At 36.4% G+C, this 23,116-nt stretch overlaps 1 protein-coding gene across 1 annotated transcript in view; it reads right to left on the bottom strand.

Annotated features, from left to right (window-relative positions):
• HORMAD2 (HORMA domain containing 2) overlaps positions 1-23,116 on the bottom strand; it is a 73,869-nt gene that overhangs the window by 35,404 nt on the left and 15,349 nt on the right. The window contains exons 7-9 of the mRNA XM_082640243.1: positions 20,644-20,711; positions 17,287-17,438; positions 16,854-17,107 (exon numbers count right to left, since the gene is read on the bottom strand). Coding sequence (XP_082496369.1) covers positions 16,854-17,107; positions 17,287-17,438; positions 20,644-20,711 — 474 coding nt within the window. The remainder of the gene's footprint in view (positions 1-16,853; positions 17,108-17,286; positions 17,439-20,643; positions 20,712-23,116) is intronic.

Here is a 23,116-nt window from a genome sequence, read left to right as displayed (position 1 = left end):
TAATAACATTAGGGACTTCCCTGGCAGTCCACTGGTTGAGGCTTTGCCTTCCACTGTAGGGGGTGCAGGTTCGATCCCTGGTCGGGGATCTGGGATCCCGCATGCCTCGCAGCCAAAAAACCAAGACGTAAAACAGAAGCAATATTGTAATGAATTCAATAAAGACTTTAAAATAATAATAATAATAACATTAGTGTGAATGGATTAAACAATCCCATCAAAAGGCAGCGATTGTTACTGGAGATAATGAGGGACATTTTATGATGATAAAAGGGCCAATCCATCAAGAAGATAAAATAATTATAAACATATATACATATATACACACCTAACAATAGAACACAAAATTACATGAAGCAAAAACTGACAGAAGTGAAGGGAGAAACAGGCAATTCAACAATAACAGTTGGGGACTTCAATATCCCAATTTTAGTAATGAGTAGAACAGCTAGACAGAAGATTAATAAGGAAATAAAAGGACTGAAAAATAGTATAAACCAACTAGACCTAACAGACATCTATAAAACACTATATCCAATAACAGCAGAATATACATTCTTCCCAAGTGCATGTGGAACATTCCCCAGCAAACACCATATGTTAAATCATAAAACAAATCTCAAATAAATTTAAAAGGATAAAAATAATAATAATAAATAAATAAACAAGAATGGGAGAAAATATTTGCAAATGACATGACAGCTAAAGGATTAATATCCAACATATATAAACAGCTTATATAACTCAACATCATAAAAACCAAGCAACCTGATTAAAAAATGGGCAGAAGAAATAGACATTTTTCCAAAGAGGAAATGCAGATGACCAACAGGCACATGAAAAGATGCTCATTAGGGAAATGCAAATCAAAACCACAATGAGATATCACCTCAGACCTGTTAGAAGAGACTCCTGGAGAAATTCAATAATGTGTATTTAATGTATTGTTCAATCTGACTACAGTGGAATAAAATTAGAAATCAAGAACAGAATAAAATCGAGGAAACACACAAATACATGAAAATTAAACAACACACTCCTAAATAACCAATGTGTCGAAAAAGAAATTGAAAGAGAAGTCAGAAAATCATTTGAGATGAATAAAAAAGAAGATACAACAGAACAAAACATAACACTGCTAAAACAGCAGTGCTTAGAGGGAATTTAATAGGTGTAAATGCCTATATTAAGAAAGAAGAAAGATCTCAAAGAACCTAAACTTCCTCCTTAAGACGATGGAAAAGTGCAAACTAAATCTAAAACAAGCAGAAGAAAGGTAATAAAGACTGTTTTGGAAATTTATGAAATGGAGAATACAAAAAACAATAGAGAAAACTGATGAATCCGTAAGGTGGTTCTTTGAAAGACTGACAGAATTGACAAACCTGTAGCCAAGAAAACAAGAGAGAAGACTCAATTACTAGAATCAGAAATAAAACAGCAGGGCTTCCCTGTTGGCACAGTGGTTAAGAATCCGCCTGCCAATGCAGGGGACACGGGTTCGAGCCCTGGTTCGGGAAGATCCCACATGCCTGGAAGCAGCTAAGCCCGTGCACCACAACTACTGAGCCTGTGCTCTAGAGCCCGCGAGCCACAACTACTGAGCCCACGTGCCACAACTACTGAAGCCCACGTGCCTAGAGCCCATGCTCCACAACAAGAGATGCCACCGCAATGAGAAGCCCGTGCACTACAATGAAGAGTAGCCCCCCGCGTGCCGCAACTAGAGAAAGCCCACATGCAGCCAAAAATAAATAAATATAAATAAATAAATAAAAACAAAACAGCAAACATTACTACTGACTTTACAAAAATATAAGAAAGCAGTATATAAAGGAGTACTACAACCAGGTATATGTCAATAGAGATAACATAGCTGAAATAATAAATTCCTAGAAAGACACAAACCACTAAAACTGACTCAAGAAGAAATATCAATAGAAAATCTAAATAGATCTATAACAAGTGAAGAGACTGAATTAATAATAAGTTTAAAACTACCCAGAAAGAAAAACCCAGACCCAGCTAGCTTATTTTAATTCAAAGAAAAACTAATGCAAACTCTCCACAAACTATAGAAAAGGAGTGAACACTTCCCAACTCATTTTATGAGGCCAGTGTTATCCTGATACCAAACTAGACAAAGACATCATAAGAAGAGAAAACTATAGATTAATATATCTTATATATGTGGACATAAAAATCCTTAACAAAATTTTAGCAAACTGAATTCAGGAAAAAAAAAAAAAAAAAAATATATATATATATATATATATATATATATATATATATAATCTCCCATGACCAAATGGAATTTATCCCAGAAATACAAGCTTGGTTTAATATGTAAAAATCAATTAATGTAATACATCATATCAAAATCACTTGATCATCTTAATAGAAAAAAAGCATTTGACAAAATCCAACAGCCTTTCACGATTAAAAAAAAACAACACTGAAGAAACTAGGAATAGAAGGAAACTTATTCAACATGTTAGAGGGCACCTACCAAAAAAGCATAGTCAATAACATACCTAATGGTGAAACATTGGATGCTTTCCTCCTAAGATCAGGAACAAGACAAGGCTGTCCACTCTCACCGCTTCTATTCAACATTGTAATGGAAGTTCTAGCCACGGCAATTACAAAAGGAAAAGAAATAAAATGCATCCAGATTGGAAAGGAAGAAGTAAAAGTGTATCTATTTGCAGATGACATGATCTTGTATGTGGAAAATCCTAAAGAATCCACTAAAAAACTATTAGAACTAACAAGTTCAGCAAGTGTATTACCTAGGGTTCTGCAGAGAAACAGAACTAACAGGATTTGTGCAACTAACATTGCTGAAAGAAATTAAAGAAAATCTAAATAAATGGATAAATATCCCATGTTCATGGATCAAAACGCTTAATATTAAAATGTCATTAATCCCCAAACTGATCTTGAGATTCAATGCCATCCCTATGTGAATCCTAGCAGACTTCTTTATAGAAATTGACAAGCTGATTTTCAAATTCATATGAAATTGAAAAGAACTCAGAATAACCAAAACAATCCTGAGAATAAAGAAGGAAGTAGGAGGACACATACTTGATTCAAAACTTATTACAAAACAATGGTAATCAAGACAGTGTGGTACTGGTATAAGGATAGACACATAGACTAATGGAATAGAATTGAGAGTCCAGAAATAAAACCATCTGTCTATGGTCAACTGATTTTGACAAGAGCACTAGGACCATTTCAGGGAGAAAGAACAGTCTTTTGAACAAATGGTGTTGGAATATCCACATGCAAAAGCATGCTGTCAGATTCTTACCTCACACCATATACTAGAATTGACTCTCAAACTGTATCAAAGATCTAAATGTAAGAGCTAAAACTATAAAACTCCTAGAAGGAAACAAAGGAGTAAATCTTCATGACCTTGGATTTGGCAAAGGATTCTTGGATATCACATACACACATCGCACAAAGCATAAGCAACAAGAGAAAAAAATGGATAATTTGGACTTGATCAAAATTAAAAACCATTTGTGCTTCAAAGGACACCATCATAAAAATGAAAAGACAACTCATAGAATGGGAGAAAATATTTCCAAGTCATACATCTGTTAAGAGACTGTAACCAGGAAATAAAGAATTTTTACACCTCAACAATTTTTACTGTTGTTTACAAATAACCTAACTTAAAAATGGGCAAAATATCTGAATAAACATTTCTCCATGAAAGATATATAAATGGACAATAAAGAATGATATCACTAGTTGCTACAGATATAGAAATCATAACAACAAGATACCAGTTACTTCATACCTACTAGGATGGCTAGAATCAGAAAGTGACATAAGTCTTGTTGTGGGTGTGAAGAAAATTAGAACTTGCATACACTGCAGGGGGAAATATAAAATGGTGCAGCCACTTTAGGAGGCAGTTTTGGAGTTCTTCAAATGATTAAACAGAGTTAATAGGACCCAGCAATGCCACTTCTAGGCATATACCCAAGAGGATTAAAAATACGTGTTCCAAAAAACTTGTACATGAATGTTTTTTCGTTTTGTTGTTGTTGTTGTTGGCATGATGCAGGATCTTAGTTCCCCGACCAGGGATCGAACCCATGCCCCTTGCAGTGGAAGCACGGAGTCTTAACCACTGGACCGCCAGGGAAGTCCCACATGAATGTTTATAGTAGCATTATTCATAATAGCCAAAAGGTGGAAACAACCTAATTGTCCATCACTGATGAATAGATAAACATGTGGTCTACCCATACAATGGAATATTATTCAGCCATAAAAAGGAATGAAGCACCAATACATGCTACCTCATGGGTGAAACTTGAAAACATAATGCTAAGTGAAAGAAGCCAGTCACAAAACACAGTATATTGTGTGACTTCACTTATATGAAATATCCAGAATAAGAAAATCTATAGAGACAGAAAATAGATTAATGGTTGCTTAAGACTTGGGGGAGAGACGGAAAGAGGAAATAGGGAGGTGATAGTTAAAGGGTATGGGATTCCTTTCTGGGGTGATGAAAATGTTCTAAGATTGATTGTGATGATAGTTACACAACTCTTTGAACATACTAAAAACCATTGAATTGTATACTTTAAGTGGGCAATTTGTATGGTATATGAATTATAACTCAATAAAGCTGTTCAAGAAAAAAATGTTGTATAAATAGAATCATACAGTATGTAGTCTTTTGATTCTGGCTTCTTTCACTTAGCATGATGTATTTGCAACTGATCCATGATGTTGCAGGTACCAGTAGTTTGTTCTTTTTTATTTTAAATTTATCCATTCTCCCATTAAAGAACATCTTGGTTGTTTCCAGTTTGGGGAGATTACAAATAATGTCACTATAAACATTTGTATACATGTTTTTGTGTAAACATAGGTTATTATTGCACTTGGTATAATAGTTGTTTTAAAGTCCTTATCTGCTAATTTTATCATTGCTGGCATTTCTGGGTCTCCTTCTATTGACTAATTTTCCTTGGTTATAGGTCAGTTTTTCTGCTGCTTTACATGTGAATGAGTTGTTATCGGATTCTGGACAATAAGAATTTTACATAGTTGAGTGTTTGGATTTTGTTTTCCTCTAAAAAGTGTTGAATGTTATTTTGGCAGGCAAATAAGCTTGATCCTTTCAAGGTTTGTTTTTAAGCTGTTAGAATTGTTTGGAGGCCTTCACTAAAGGACTGGTTTAGCTTTCATGCTAAGGTGTAACCCTTCTGGAGTCTCTATTGAATGTTCCGGGTGTTCAACAAGGTCTCTCCACATAACGGATCGTTATGTGAACATCTGTCAGTCTTGTGAGAGTTCTAAGAATCTTTTACAGTTCCCCCAATAGTTTTCTGTGTCCAACCTTGTAGAATTTCAACCCATACCTGAGAAGCTGAATATTCAACAAAAGACTCAAGGGATGCCAGTGATGACTCCTGGAGCTCTTTCTCTCTGTAGATCCCTCCCTTCTGCTACTCTGTCCCCAGGTGCTTCAGCTTCCTCAAACTCCTGTCTATTTCTTCAACCCAGCAAGATGCCATGCTCTGCTTGGGTTCCCCCTTCCCACACCGGTGGTCCAGAAAGGACCCCCTGAGGGAAGGTGCAGTTTTAAGGCACATCTTGTTTTTCTTCCGTCAGGGATGTTTTGCCCTTCCTGTTATCTAATGTCTGAAAACAGTTGCTTCATATATTTTACCCAGTTTCCTAATCTTTTATAACAGGAGAGCAAGTCTGTTACATTATTCCTTCATGAATAAAAGTGGAATTTAATCATTCTATAGGATTTTTGCTCTCTTGTGGGATTTTTAACATTCTCTCCTACATGAATGAATGTAAGGTTTAATGGACTGAGGATGAGCTTTGGAGCCAGAGAGACCTAGGTTCTCTGATACTGATTCTGATGCTTTCTAGTTGGGCAACCTTGGATATGCTACTTAATGTCTATGAACTTCTGTTCCTTCAGCTATAAAATGTTATGCAAAGTTGTGGGGATCAATTGAAGCCATGTGTATATAAAGCCCTTTGTAGGCACTTTATGCTGATTATTATTGTTATTTATATAACAGCTACTTGTTCCATTTCTCCTGAGCGATTCTGAATCAGGGATTTGACGTGTTTATCTTTGTGTCTACTACATTTGTACAGTGAGTCAAGCATGATAGGCTTCAATATAAATTTGCTGACTGAATAAATGTTGATAACTTATGGTTGATTAGAATATTTTAGAATATTATTTTAAACTTTCTTCACAATGAGCTAAGTGTAGACTTGTTTTAATGTCAGACCAGTGCCATTAGCTATAAGGTTTCTGTTTGTTCTGAATTTGGTTATCAAAGCAGGAGGAGCCCTCCATCATACAGGAAGAAGCAAATTTGAGGTGGTGGCTCCATAGAGGATATATATATACTTCTGTTTCTAGCTCCTCTTTATCATTGTCTGAAGGACTGATCTTCTGAAGTCTTAAATCTCAATTTTGAGATCCTAATATAAATACCAAAAGAATTACTCTCCTTACAATGCCTGGGTTTGTTACAGACCATAATCTCATCTGTTTACCAACAGGCAATGTAACTTCAAATGGAAAACTAGCAGCACATATAACAAGTATTAGAAAAATTGGCCAACTGTATATAGTTCTATATAATTAAGTAACATTATCATTATATTTTTTCCAATATGTAATTGACTAAATCTCAATAAAGTCTTTATTTTTTAAAAAACTCTAAATAGAGCCTAATATTACACTGGTTTTAGTATAATGATAACATTGTATTATTTCAGATTATTACAGGCATTTTTTTTAAACCAAAAAGAACATTCTCAGTCTTACTCCTTTTTTAAAAAAACAAAACTTACTTATTTTAATGCTAGGGTTTAATAATAGTAACATCCAAAGTGGTATTACCTAAGATTACTCACTATGCTTTTCTTCTGTTGTAATATATATATATCAATATACTCTTTTATTCTTTATGTAAATGAAACATACACAGATCATCAGAATGGCTCTTCCCACTCACAAAAGAAGGAGATAATTCTCTGATATGTTATAGAGTGATTCATTTAAAAAAAGAGATGACTTATATGACTGATGGAAAAGTCAACCAACTTTCATTCCTCTTTTCATGGTTAACAGAGGATAACAATTATATTCTGTAATGCAGAACAGAAAAATTAATTGAAAAAAATTTCCTATTTGACAAAAAGAAACTTTGTGAAAAGGACTATAGCCCCATGATAAAGAGAGAATGATGTGTGGTTTTTAAGTCTGAATATTTTCTGTAGATAATGTGCCTCTTCCAACGTTTTCAATAATCAACTCTATTTCCAAGAATCTAAGATATTCTTGCCAACACTACATTGTATCAAACAAGGCATATATGCTTCAAGAGATGTAATACTATGAAAATCATCAGACTATACCTCAAAAATGCAAAACTTCAGTTCAGAGTTTAGTGGGAGAAAATAGATTCTGAATGAAAAGGCTCTTGTTTTAATCCACTGACTAGAATACAAAGCAATTCTAAGGAATTGCAGAAAATACCTTTCTAGTCCACACTTAAATGGTGCCATTTACTTTGGCACCAATATACTTTACATTCTAATTTCTCAAAAACAAATCATTTACACTTTAATCAAATGTGTTAGCACAAAAGGTAAGAAATGGCCTTCACACAGGGAAAAAAATGGCCTTCACACAGGGAAAAAATGCATATATTGTTATAATATATGTATTATTTTGTGGAATTCATCAAAAAGAAAAAGCAACCCTTTCTGAGGGTACAAAAACTCATAAAAAGCTCAGGAAATTAGAAAATTACAGCCTATGGATTCCCACTTAAAAACTGATAAAAATACGAATTCCCAAAGAGCTGTAATGTCTTAATAAACTAGGACCATCAGTCTCTACAATAGACATGTGTGCAACATTAGCTCTCCATCTTTTTATAGCTGTCTGGATGTATCAGTAATTACTAGTCCTTTAAGGAGCCTGGGTTAACTACCTCTATTAGAAAGAAGTACTTTTCCCTCAGCATTTAAACTTAGCATAAAATTTAAATAAGATTCTACAACCAATTCCAGAACATGTGGTTATTGTCACCACATAGGTGAGTTCTTTAAAGAAGCCTGTCCAAGAGTCTCTCTCTAGTGTATATGTCTATTGCTATCCGTCCAGCTGACTGAAACAGAGAAAACAGGTCCAACTTCACAGAGTACTGTGAGGTGCCACTGTGTTTGTGTGTCCTTACTGCCTAAGGCCTTAAGCTTAAACCAACCCTACAAGGAAGGAAGACCTGTCCTGAAGATGTCACAGAGGTAGATAAAATAAGGACACATTTGGGACAGGGTTTTTCAGACAGTTCTACATAACCCTGTTTTGTCCTGGGATTCCTTGGTCTCTTTACTTGGGTTCTGTGTCCTATTTTCCAAGTGGAGTTAGGTTTTAAGAGTTCTTATCATCTAAGAAATTTAAAATTTCAAGTTTATCTCCTTTAATCATTTCTGAATCCATTGCCAAACTATGATCTCAGTTTTACATTGTTCTTCAGATCTTAAGGATCACACCAGAAAATGAAGAGTACAAATACTGAATAATTTCAACTACTGGTAGAAATCTTTTATATTTGTCTTTCTGTGACTGAGATAAGAAATAACCTGAAAAAGAAAATTGTATTAAAATATTTTTTTCAATCTTACAATAACCTCACAAGATGATTATGTTAAATTACTTCTTTACTATGGATCACTGGTGAAAAAGCAGTATAAGCTGTTTGATCAAGATTTTTTAAACTTTATATTTTAATAGAAAAATTTTATGATTTAAAAAAGCTTTTAAAAATCTTTGAGTTAAAGTTTACGAAAAGTAGAGATTTCAGCAAAGCCAGGTAGGATACAGGAAAAGATGTGGAAGGTTCAGAATTGGAATTCCAAATCATAGAGACAGAAGTTCTGATGCTACCACACTGTACTTTCCAACTTGCCTGGAACGTCCTCTGCCTTAATCTCTGCCAATCAAACTGATGTATCCATAAAATCAACTCAGTGAAACCTTCCCACCCAGTGCCAGTTTACCTTTATTTCTGTATCCTAAGAGCACAGGCTTTGGAGTCCAACTGCCTTGATTTGAATTCTGGCCCTGCTACTTATTCACTGTATCTGTAGCCTTGGGCTAATTTCTCTAAGTTTCAGTTTTCTCCTTTGTAAAATCAGGATAATAATAGAATCTACCTCATAAAATAGCTGGGAAGATTTAAAGTGATAATACATGTGAAGCCCTGAGTATCATGCTCAGTATTGTTAGTTAATATTATTTCTATCATTCATATACTCTCCAGTATTATTTTTATCATGTAGATATTGTCTCTTCAGCTAGAGTTCTCAAAGGTAGAAACTATATTTTATATGTCTTAATTTTCCTCACAGTGCTTAGTAGGGCATTATGCTCTTAATAGGAATTCAAAATATAACCCAGGGAATCTTAGCATGGAAGGGACCTCAGAGGTCAGTCTAGTTCAACCTTCCCCCCAAATCATGATTTTCTCTTGCAACACCCTAGAGACAATCATCTATACTCTATCTTGAACATAGTATCTACCTGTACTTGAACACAGCTGTCGACAAAGCGTTCACCCTTCTCAAGACAGTCAGTTTTATCAAGTAGTTGTCATTTTTAGAAAATCCATCCTGAGGAGGTAGAGAAGCTGGAAGCTTCTGGAAAATGATAATACTCATTTGAGAGCTATACAAATTTTCAGGCTCTGTAAATTTCAGTCCTGATACTATACCCTTAGAAAATAAGGGAAAGGAGAAGTAACAACTGACACTGCAGAAATACAAAAGATCATGAGAGATTACTACAAGCAACTCTATGCCAATAAAATGGACAACCTGGAAGAAATGGACAAATTCTTAGAAATGCACAACCTGCCAAGACTGAATCAGGAAGAAATAGAAAATATGAATAGACCAATCACAAGCACTGAAATTGAAACTGTGATTAAAAATCTTCCAACAAACAAAAGCCCAGGACCAGATGGCTTCACAGGGGAATTCTATCAAACATTTAGAGAAGAGCTAACACCCATCCTTCTCAAACTCTTCCAAACAATTTCAGAGGAAGGAACACTCCCAAACTCATTCTATGAGGCCACCATCACCTTGATACCAAAACCAGGCAAGGATGTCACAAAGAAAGAAAACTACAGGCCAATATTACTGATGAACATAGATGCAAAAATCCTCAACAAAATACTAGCAAACAGAATCCAACAGCACATTAAAAGGATCATACACCATGATCAAGTGGGGTTTATTCCAGGAATGCAAGGATTCTTCAATATACGCAAATCAATCAATGTGATACACCATATTAACAAGTTGAAGGAGAAAAACCATATGATCATCTCAATAGATGCAGAGAAAGCTTTCGACAAAATTCAACACCCATTTATGATAAAAACCCTGCAGAAAGTAGGCATAGAGGGAACTTTCCTCAACATAATAAAGGCCATATATGACAAACCCACAGCCAACATTGTCCTCAATGGTGAAAAACTGAAACCATTTCCACTAAGATCAGGAACAAGACAAGGCTGCCCACTCTCACCACTCTTATTCAACTTAGTTTTGGAAGTTTTAGCCACAGAAATCAGAGAAGAAAAGGAAATAAAAGGAATCCAAATTGGAAAAGAAGAAGTAAAGCTGTCACTGTTTGCAGATGACATGACACTATACATAGAGAATCCTAAAGATGCTACCAGAAAACTACTAGAGCTAATCAATGAATTTGGTAAAGTAGCAGGATACAAAATTAATGCACAGAAATCTCTGGCATTCCTGTACACTAATGATGAAAAATCTGAAAATGAAATCAAGAAAACACTCCCATTTACCATTGCAACAAAAAGAATAAAATATCTAGGAATAAACCTACCTAAGGAGACAAAAGACCTGTATGCAGAAAATTATAAGACACTGATGAAAGAAATTAAAGATGATACAAATAGATGGAGAGATATACCATGCTCCTGGATTGGAAGAATCAATATTGTGAAAATGACTCTACTACCCAAAGCAATCTACAGATTCAATGCAATCCCTATCAAACTACCACTGGCATTTTTCACAGAACTAGAACAAAAAATTTCAAAATTTGTTTGGAAAAACAAAAGACCCCGAATAGCCAAAGCAATCTTGAGAACGAAAAACGGAGCTGGAGGAATCAGGCTCCCTGACTTCAGACTATACTACAAAGCTACAGTAATCAAGACAGTGTGGTACTGGCACAAAAACAGAAAGATAGATCAATGGAACAGGATAGAAAGCCCAGAGATAAACCCATGCACATATGGTCACCTTATCTTTGATAAAGGAGGCAGAAATGTACAGTGGAGAAAGGACAGCCTCTTCAATAAGTGGTGCTGGGAAAACTGGACAGGGACATGTAAAAGTATGAGATTAGATCATTCCCTAACACCATACACAAAAATAAGCTCAAAATGGATTAAAGACCTAAATGTAAGGCCAGAAACTATCAAACTCTTAGAGGAAAACATAGGCAGAACACTCTATGACATAAATCACAGCAAGATCCTTTTTGACCCACCTCCTAGAGAAATGGAAATAAAAACAAAGATAAACAAATGGGACCTAATGAAACTTCAAAGCTTTTGCACAGCAAAGGAAACCATAAAGAAGACCAAAAGACAACCGTCAGAATGGGGAAAAATATTTGCAAATGAAGCAACTGACAAAGGATTAATCTCCAAAATTTATAAACAGCTCATGCAGCTCAATAGCAAAAAAACAAACAACCCAATCCAAGAATGGGCAGAAGACTTAAATAGGCATTTCTCCAAAGAAGATATACAGACTGCCAACAAACACATGAAAGAATGCTCAACATCATTAATCATTAGAGAAATGCAAATCAAAACTACAATGAGATATCATCTCACACCAGTCAGAATGGCCATCATCAAGAAATCTAGAAACAATAAATGCTGGAGAGGGTGTGGAGAAAAGGGAACACTCTTGCACTGCTGGTGGGAAAGTGAATTGGTACAGCCACTATGGAGAACATTATGGAGGTTCCTTAAAAAACTAAAAATAGAACTACCATATGATCCAGCAATCCCACTACTAGGCATATACCCTGAGAAAACCATAATTCAAAAAGAGACATGTACCAAAATGTTCATTGCAGCTCTATTCACAATAGCCTGGAGCTGGAAACAACCTAAGTGTCCATCATCGGATGAATGGATAAAGAAGATGTGGCACATATATACAATGGAATATTACTCAGCCATAAAAAGAAACAAAACTGAGCTATTTGTAATGAGGTGGATAGACCTAGAGTCTGTCATACAGAGTGAAGTAAGTCAGAAAGAGAAAGACAAATACCGTATGCTAACACATATATATGGAATTTTTAAAAAAATGTCATGAAGAACCTAGGGGTAAAACGGGAATAAAGACACAGACCTACTTGAGAATGGACCTGAGGATATGGGGAGGGGGAAGGGTAAGCTGTGACAAAGCGAAAGAGAGGCATGGACATATATACACTACCAAACGTAAGGTAGCTAGATAGTGGGAAGCAGCCGCAGAGCACAGGGAGATCAGCTCGGTGCTTTGTGACCGCCTGGAGGGGTGGGATGGGGAGGGTGGGAGGGAGGGAGATGCATGAGGGAAGGGATGTGGGAACAGATGTATATGTATGACTGATTCACTTTGTTATAAAGCAATAACTAATAAAAAAAATAATAAAATTAAAAAAATAAAAAAAATTAAAAAAAAGAAAATAAGGGAAAATTCTGCCATACATACAAAGGTATTTTATTACACCACCATTTATAACAGTAAAATCAGGAATTAACTTAAATGTTCAATGTAGGAAAATGGTATAATACCTAAATGGAAAAAAAAGTTCATTAAAATAAAAAATATGAAGAGTAAGGTAGGACATAGTTATAAAATTAATATTAGGTATAAAATTATCAATAAAACAAACTTATATTCATACCACGATTAAAATCATGTATAAATATGTATATCTGTGGAAAATGACTAGATGGGATGGAACATATAAAAATGAAAACAGGGACTTCCCTGGCAGTCCAGCAGTTAAGACTCTGTGCTTCCACTGCAGGGGGCACAGATTTGATCCCTGGGTAGGGAACTAAGATCCCACATGCTGTGGTGTGGCCAAAAAAAAAAAAAAAAAAGAAAGAAAGAAAACAGTATGGATGGGTTGGGATGGTGGGACAGCTGGAAGATTTGCACTGCTTTTTAAATTACTTTAATATCATTATGATATTGCTTTAAAATTTTTAAAGAGAAAGTTCTTCCTTCTCTTGAGCCAAAATCAACTTCTGCACACCTCACCCAGCCAATGTAATTTTCATTTTCTGGCTCTCATTCTGACCTTTGAAATTACACAAAATAAATCAACTTGAAATATTTGAAAATGATCATCATAGTTTTAGTACCCTCACTCTCTGGCACTCTGGAAGACAAATTAGAGGGGCAATGCTGACATCAGGGAGATTCAGTTAGGAGGCTCAGCTGTCCTTCACCAAGAAAGCAATGATGACAGCCTGAATCAGTACAATGGCAATAGGGCCAGACTGGAGAAGTATTTCAGACACAAAACAGACGGAAATGGTAACCAAAAGGCTGTGAAAAGTGAGAAGAAAATAGGAGTTGAACACATTCCTGGTCAGGCTGCTTGGTAATGTTTTAATGAAATACAAAGATAAGGAACCTGGGAGGAAGAAGAGCATGTTTGGTAAGAAGTTGAAATTCCATTTGATACTGAATTCGAGGTACTCATAGAATATATATGTCTATATATTGATGGAGAGATCAGTTTGGAATAAGGGAGACAAAACCAAACCAGAGAAATAGAAGAAGGCAAAGATAAAAACAAAACATGAGCAAAATAGAAAAACAAAGCAACAGAAGAGATCAGCATAACTAAAAGATGACTTTGAAAAGAGTAATAAAAAATACTATTTGGGGCCAATCTAATCAAGAAAAACAAATGGGGACAAATAAATACCAGATATAAAAACAGGGAAATAACTACAGAAGCAGAAGCAATTTTTAAAATTATGAGACCTCCATGAATAACGTCATACCAAAATATATAAATACTTGAAGATAGGGGAGAGAAAGGTCAGTTATTTATATTTTTTGGTATGATGTTATTCATGGAGGTATCTTATAATTTTAAAAATCACTTCTGTTTCTGCAGCTATTTCTCCTTGTTAGAGAAAAACAGAGAGTACATCTCTGTAAACTTTAGAGTGGATAAAATTTTTTAAATAAAAACTGCCAAAGGTAGCCGAAAAGATTGATAAGTTGAACTATATTAAAATTAATATTCTGTTCATCACAATACACCGTTAAGAGAGTAAAAAGGCAAGTTAGAAAGTTGAAGAGATATTCACAATACATGTATCTGACAAAGGACTTATATGTGGAATATATATTCAGAACTCCTACAAATCCATAAGAATGAAAGACAAACCCAACAGAACCCAATAGAAAAATGACAAATGACTTGAAAAGACATTTCACAAAAGAGGACATCCAACATGGCCAATAAACATGTGAAAAGGTGTTCATCTTCATTAGTCATCAGGAAACTACAAATTAAAACCACAATGACCTACCACTACACACCCACCAGAATGGCTAAAATTAAAAAGATGGAAAATGCCAACAGTTGGTGAGGATGTGGGGCAACCAAAACTTGCTGATGGAAGTGTAAATTGGCACAAGCCCTTTGGAAATTGTTTTGTAGTATCTATTAAAGCTAAATGTACTCATATCCTGTGACCCAGCAATTCTACTCCTAGTAAATCTATTCCCTCCAGAAATGTGTATATATTTCACTAAAAAACATGTTCGGAATGTTCAAAGCAGTGAAAAATGTTTCATACTCCATGATTCCACATCTATAAAATAAAAAACAAGAGAAACTAATCTATGCTAATAGAAGCCTGGATAGAGATACTCCTGTTGAGCAGAACAGTGACTGCAAAGTAAGACTGAGTTTTCTCAAGGTGCTGGTAGTATTTTGTTTCTTGATCTTGGTGCTGATTTCACATGTGTATTCAGTAGGGCTGGAATGGGGTGAGGCAAACAAGATACCTAGGAAGTAATATTTAAGGTGGTACTCACTCTTACCTTGTTTGCCTCACTCTCATCCCAGCCCTGGTGTTCAGTTTGTGAGTATTTATTGAGCTGTATCACTATGATATATGTATTTTTCTGTATGTATATTACACTTGGATTTTAAAATGTAAAAGGGGTCTGGTCTACCTTACCCCACAAATAAAAATAAACTCCAAGTGGAATAAAAATGTAAAAAGAAAAACCTTAAAATTTTTGTAACAAAATAGAGAATTTTTAAAATGAACTCAGATGAGGAAGAATTTCTTAATATCCAAAAGCACATAGAGGAAAAGAGTTGACTACATTAAAATTAAGAACTTCTCCTTAGCAAAAAACATCTTAAGGAAAGTGAAGAGACAAGCCACAAACCTGAAAAAAAATTGCAACATAAATAATGAAAAATAATTATTCTTTAGAACATATTTTTAAATAAATGAGGAAAAGATAAATAATCCAATAGAAAAATGCATGAAAGACTTGAACAGTTACTTTATACATAAGAAAACTGGAACAGCCAATATACATGAAAAGATGCTTAAACTCATTAATAATCAGGGAAATGCAAATCAAAATCAAATCATGAAGCATTACCGTTACATCCAGGAGTTAGGCAGAAAACATAAACTTGGGTAAAATTAAGTATTGATAAGGGGACTTCCCTGGTGGCACATTGGTTAAGAATCTGCCTGACAATGCAGGGGACACGGGTTCGAGCCCTGGTCCGTGAAGATCCCACATGCCGCAGAGCAACTAATCGCATGCGCCACAACTACTAAGCCTGCGCTCTAGAGCTCGCAAGCCACAACTACTGAATCCGCATGTCTATAGCCTGTGCTCCACAACAAGAGAAGCCACCGCAATGAGAAGCCTGCGCACCAGCAAAGAGTAGCCCCGCTCGCTGCAACTAGAGAAAGCCCGCGTGCAGCAATGAAGACCCAATGCAGCCATAAATAAATAAAATTTAAAGTATTACTTAAAAAAAAAAGTATTAACAGTAATGTAGAGCACGCCCTCCACTTTTGGTGGAGCATAAATTGGTACAACCATTTTGGAGAACAGTTTTTCATTAGCTAATAAAGTTGAAAATGTGCAAGCCCTAGGACTCTGGTATATTCCCTGGAGACACTCTTGCATATGTGTATGAGGAGGTGTATACATGAATGTTTATAACAATTGCAGAGGAAGAAAGAATGTCTGTCAAGAGTAGAATAATCTACAGCAGTGAAAATGAATGCACTCTGACTTAGGTTTATCCATAACACTTTTCTACCCCAGTAATCAAGAACTTACTTATACTTGCAGTGAGTACGAATAAACACATATAATATTTTTAAATATGTTTAATATGCTTTTATAAGTTATAGAAAATCCCAAATTTCCTAAATTCATGGGTACCTTTTATAAAAAGAAGTATATTAGAAAGTCTTTTTTTCTCCTAGCCATGGACCACTTCATCTAACAGAGTATATTTCCTTCTTGAAGATAGTGCTTTTTTAGAATAAAGACTCGAGGTTAGGGGCTAGTTTTGTTTCAGTTTTTACACCCGGCACACTCCATTGGATCCTGTTACTATGATATGACCTGTGTATGAACTGAAAAACGTCAACTGGGTTTAACTGAAGCAGTGGAGGGTTGCTACAGCTTTGCCTTACGTGATTGTTGCATTCCTCTTCCTCTTCATCACAGTCTAGACCCTGATGGGCGATCTCTGTAGTGCTGCTCTCCTGAAAGAGATTGTTCTCCAAATCAGACACTCTGGTGGCCTCGGTTGTGACTTTTACTTCCATGCTATGAAAGCCCGTGGAGACCAATCCCACTTGCAGGTTTACAGGCTCCCCGTCGAACAGCAGGAAGTGTGAGTTTACCCCTTCTTTAAAACCAGGGGGATGGTAATCATGTGGGGTCACTGCAAAATGAAAAGGGCAGAAAACCAAGAAAACTGTTGAGTTTCAGGAGAACAAGTCAGCATAATCTTTCATGTGTAACAACAGACATCTCTTTCAAATGCTTGCCAAAATCCTTCTATTTATCCAAAATACTTACTTCAGCACTGAAGAAGGAATTCGACTAGAGGTCCCCACCTACCTGCATTATAGTAGTGGAGTTTCATAGTAAGTAAGACATCATTAGGAAGGGGTCCAAGGTTCTGCATCAGTATATACAATTTACGCATCAGTAGAACACTGGCTTTCTTAATATCTTCACTGTTTGTCCCACTTTTGAAGGTTGTGCTCCTGCTATAACCACATAGAAAAACAGCATACTTTTCAATCACATATAATACTGAAAATCTATTTTAAAAAGAACAAAACTTTTTACTATATGATCAGATAAATATTAACTAAACTCAGGTCACTCTTGAGACTATTTTAGAATGTAAATTAGAGGAGTTATTGTACTTTTTGCAATGTATATACCAAGGATTTCTTAAGTAGCAAGTTCCCTTAAGACATTTTCAATGTGACCTGATTTTTTTAAAATCTGATTTACAAATAACCGCATACTATAATAGTGAGAACAATGGACTTGACATTTAATATTGGCTCTGCTGCTAACTGGCTGAATGACCCCAGTCAAGTCACTTAGACACTCTATGTCAGTTAGCTCCTATGTGAGATAAGCTTACACACATTTCTATACCTCTCCAAGTTAAATCAACCATCAGCTCTGGGCCTTTGTACCATCTGGTTATCTCTCAGAGGCATCCCCTTCTCACTCTTACATGGATTATGACAATGACTGATTATTCTTCCTGCTTTTCTTCTTGCCCACACTGTAAAACATTCTCCACACTACTACCAAAATAATATCCTAATAGGAAAATCCACTCATGTCATTCTCTTGCTTAAGTTTCTTCTATTATATCCATCACCTTTCAATCAAATTTGAGAACAGTGTGTGTACAATGCCTTTCACAACCAACCACACACTCACCTCCACCTTCATCTGCAACTACGACCCAGTTCCTTCTTACTCCTGTGCATTTGTATGTGCTGTTCACTTTGCTTGTACTGTGCTTTTCCCGCTTCTTTTCCTGACTCTACTGAATTTATCCTTTAATACCTATCTGATGTGTCATCTCTTCAGGGAAGTCTTCCCTGGTAATCCCTATACCTCACTCCTGTTTGTAACTGTATGTCCCCTCTAGACTATGAGTGGCTATATTTTTCATCTCCACTGTACTAAGTTTAGTGCCCAACTATATTAAGTACTCAATAAACATTTGTTGTATTAATGAATGAATGGACAAGTTGGACTAAATTACCTTCCAACTCTAAACACTTTTTATTTCTCTCCAAAATTTTTCCCCAATTAGTCTCACATTTGAGTAGTTTCCAAGGACTATGACTGCAATATATTTTTTTACAAGGCCTTTCTCAATACTGAAAAATAATCCTTAGTAATTGAACTACTAGAGATAGTGTGAATTCATAAAACAAACATTAAGGAATCACATTTGCTCCTTTTTCAGTTTTGAAAATTTTAAAGTTTTGTCTACCAGGATTTAACCAATTTGAAATGGGTAATGAGAGGGAGGGGCTCTAGCCATGTAGCACATGGGATCCTTCAGTGTACACCATATTCATAAAATCATACTCATGTAAAATCATTTTCAAGACTTCCTTGTACTCCTTTAAAAGGAAATTTTTCTTTACTATAGAAGAGATGATAAGGTAATTTTGTATGAACAATCACTTGAACAAATGCCCACCTTTGGTCATGTATGCATTACCTTCTCTTCCCCTTAGTAGCAGAAAGATTTGGCCATTTCTTCTTTTTTCTTTTTTAAAATGTTTATTTATTTATTTGGCTGTGCCAGGCCTTAGTTGCGGTACGCGGGATCTTCGTTGCGGCGTGAGAGAACTTTTAGTTGCGGCATGTGGGATCTAGTTCCCTGACCAGGATCGAACCCGGTCCTCCTGCATTGGGAGCATGGACTCTTAACCACTGGACCACCAGGGAAGTCCCAGACCTGGCCATTTCTGTTTTACTGTTCACCTCTAGACTTATGTGCCTTCGTAACAAAAGAGATTAATCTGCTTGTCAGTTGTACTTATGTTTGAATTTTAGAGAGTAAGAGGCAGCTGTTTTATGTGAGAGAATATGTGTGAAAACTGCTGAACAATCTGTAAAGTGTTATACAGATGTTAGCTAATGGTTAGTACCTTAATTCTTGTTCCTAGAACTTACTTCCTCTTCACATCCTAATGCTGTCTGTAAATTTTACAAATGAGAGGATAATTAAGGGTGTGAATCTTGGAGAGAAATCATTAAACTTGTAATAATAAATGATGAGACAGAGCTAATAGTATGGAAAATTGAGAATTAGGCCACATTTCTCTTCAGTGTTATTCCTTTCAGAGAAACTCATCCCCCTGAGGTGCAGCTTTCTACCACCCAAGGCTTTTCTCCATCATCCACCCTCCCCACTTCTGTTCCATCTCATCAGCAATACTTAGCTCTATCTGAATCCAAAAGCTACTGGGAGGGGAATAAATGTTGCTCCTCAACAAAACACCTCCATCTTCACTAAGGACCTTCTGAAGTAAATGTCCTTGTCCTTGCTATTTAACCCATTAGTATACCTAAAACTTGGAATTTCAGACTTGATAGGAAAATGCAGTGCTTTCCAGTCTTTTCCATACAGGGACACATAGATAATTATATTTGTATGACATATTAGGGTAAACAGATGAGAATATTTGTGTCTATAGGTAAATAGCTCAGGGGTTTCATCTACCCCAGTCCTGATCTGGCTATATTGAGGGTAAAAAGCATTAATATCTTGGCATAGCAATTGAGAAACTTTGAATTAGTGGCTAGATAGAGCCTCATGGAGTTATTCAATCAACACCACATAGACAGCCTCATTAATATAATTTCTACTGCTGTGCCAACCACCAACCACCATTGCCTCCAAAGACCACCACCATCCCCACCACTAGGTACAATTTACTGTGTGTTTATTATGTGCCAGGCATGGGTAAAGCTTTGTATATGCGTTATAATTTAATAATCACAGTAACCATATGAAGTAGATATTATTAATTCCACTCTGCAGATGAGAATACTAATATTTAGGGAGGTTGATTATTCTGTCCAAAGTTAAATGACCAGTAATAGTCAGAGCTGGGGTTCCAAGCTAGATCTTTCTGCCTTAGGAATTAGGACTCTTAACCACTAAACTGCCTTTAGACCCTACTAATATCACCTATAGGAGAAGAAGGAAAGAATTTGCAAAGGAAGCCTCTTCTCCTACTGGCTTCATCTATGGATTTCAGAAATTTAAACAATTTTTACAGTTCCTTTTCATAATAGTGGTTTTTGTGGGATTGTTGGGGAAGTTACAAAGGCAGTATAAGACCTATCTCTGGCCTCAAGAAGCTTATGTTTACCTCAATCCTACATATTTCGCATGTTCATTAAACAATTAGATTCTACCTGTCAAACTCCATAGTGGCTCCTTCTTTTGTGTATTTGAATTTGAACTGGTATATCTCAGTCACTTTCTAGAAATATGAAAGGGAATAGAGAAAGAAATTATTTTCAAAAAATCCAGAATCTTATCTGATAATAGGTAAGGAACACTTTCATTGTATACCTACTATACCTCCTACATACTTGTTTGTTTTATAGCATTACATTATTCAGGAGTAATATTTCCAGATATAAAGATAACACTTTTTCTCCTCCATGCTGAAAATGAGTTAGATGGCATAATCTCTTGTTACCATCTTAAAGCTGGAGAAGCTAAAGCACAGAGTCAAGTGTCTGACCCAGCTTAGGTAAGTAACAGTGGAACTAGTTAAGAAACCATTCATTCATGAAAAGGATATTTATTGAATGTCTACTTTGTGTCAGGCAGTGGAGTCACTATGGTGAACATGACAGAAAAGGTCCCTGTTTTTCTGGAAAACACAGACTGATGGGAGAAATGGTCAATAAATAAGTAAACAAAATAAATTCAGGTAGTAATAAGAGCTGTGAACAATATGAAGCAGATGCTGTGACAGAGTACAGAAGGGAGAGGTGATGATTTGGTTTGGAAGGGCCAAGGAAGGCCTCACTAAAGAGATGATGTTTGAGCTGAGCCTCATTGACGAGAGAGGTCAGCCATGTGCAGAGCTGGGGAGAGCGGGGCACCCCAGCAGAAGAAACATCAATGCAAGGGCTCTACAGTAGGAAAGGAAGCCTCTTCTATCACAGGAGGCCAAATGGCTGGCGATGAGTGAGCAAGGGGGAGAGTGTAGGAGATGAGGTTGTAGAAAAAGTTGTGGGGCCTTTTTTTTTTTTTTTTTTTAAGCAGTACGCGGGCCTTTCACTGTTGTGGCCTCTCCCGTTGTGGAGCACAGGCTCCGGAAGCGCAGGCTCAGCTGCCATGGCTCACGGGCCTAGCCGCTCCACGGCATGTGGGATCTTCCCGGACCGGGGCACGAACCCGTGTCCCCTGAATCGGCAGGCGGACTCTCAACCACTGCGCCAACAGGGAAGCCCATGTGGGGCCTTTTTAACTAAGAGGTTTGAACTTTATTCCAAGTAAACCAGAAGTCCATTGAAGGGTTTTAAGCATGGGAGTGATCAGCATTTTTTAAGATCACCTTGGCTATTTTAAGAGTACAGAGAGGGCTTCCCTGGTGGCGCAGTGGTTGAGAGTCCGCCTGCCGATGCAGGGGACACGGGTTCATGCCCCGGTCCGGGAAGATCCCACATCCCACATGCCGCGGAGCGGCTAGGCCCATTAGGCATGGCCGCTGAGCCTGCGCGTCTGAAGCCTGTGCTCCACAACGGGAGAGGCCACAACAGTGAAAGGCCCGCATACCGCAAAAAAAAAAGAGTGCAGAGAAGTGGGAACCATGAGAACAATTAAGAGACTCCTAAAAAAAAAAAGAGAGAGAGAACACAAGAGGGAAGAGATATGGGGATATATGTATATGTATAGCTGGTTCACTTTGTTATAAAGCAGAAACTAACACACCATTGTAAAGCAATTATACTCCGATAAAGATGTTAAAAAAGAGAGAGAGAGAGAATTCTGTAGTAATTCAGGGAAGACTAGAATGGCAATAGGAAAGCTAGAAAAAATCAGAAAGGAACCAGGGTCTATGGTATCAGGTGTTTTTTTATTTCTGTTCTTTTGATCCTGCACTAAAAACTAGACACCACTGCTGTTTGCTAGCTATAAATATGGACAAATATAAACCAATATAAATAAGCTAGAAATAAAGGACAGATTTCCTCATGAGAGATATACTCCATTTAAAATAAGGTGATTGCCTAATAGTTGAAGCTAACAGTTGACCCAGATACATGTACAGTTGACTGTTGAACAACATGGGTTTGAACCATGCAGGCCCACTTACACACAGATTTTTTTCCAATAGTAAATACTACAGTTGTACATGATTCGTGGTTGTTGAATCTGAGAATAAGGAACCAAGGATACAGAGGAACCGTGTATATGGAGGACCTACCATAAATTATACATGGATTTTCCACTGCTTGGGGGTCACCACCCCTAACCCTTGTGTTGTTCAAGGGTCAACAGTAGTCTGTACACAGAGCTGGAGAAGGTGCTAAAGATAGGCAAGGGTATGAGTTTAAGTCTGAACACAAAAAATACCCTTCATTCATCTATTTCAGTGTTTGTTCCTTGACAATGTGGGAATGGAATGTTAGATTGATCAGAAAAAATCACAATGTTCTTGTTACTTTTGTCTATTCTAAGATTTGGTATCCCATGAATTATAGGTGAGCAGGTCCTAGGGAAACTGGCTCCTGGTGCTTATACTCTAAAAAGACTGACTTGTAATGGAGTTACTTTTAAGAGAAAAAAATTTTTTCTAGCAAGACAGTCTACTTGAGAAATCAAACCAAGTTCAGAAGGCTGCTTTGTGAGTACAATACTAGAGATATG

Source organism: Mesoplodon mirus, assembly GCF_964341445.2.
Source record: "Mesoplodon mirus genome assembly, chromosome: 13".
Classification (NCBI taxonomy): Eukaryota; Metazoa; Chordata; class Mammalia; order Artiodactyla; family Ziphiidae; genus Mesoplodon; species Mesoplodon mirus.
The sequence above is the reverse complement of the archived record's forward strand: the minus strand, read 5'-3'. Positions and strand labels throughout refer to the sequence as shown.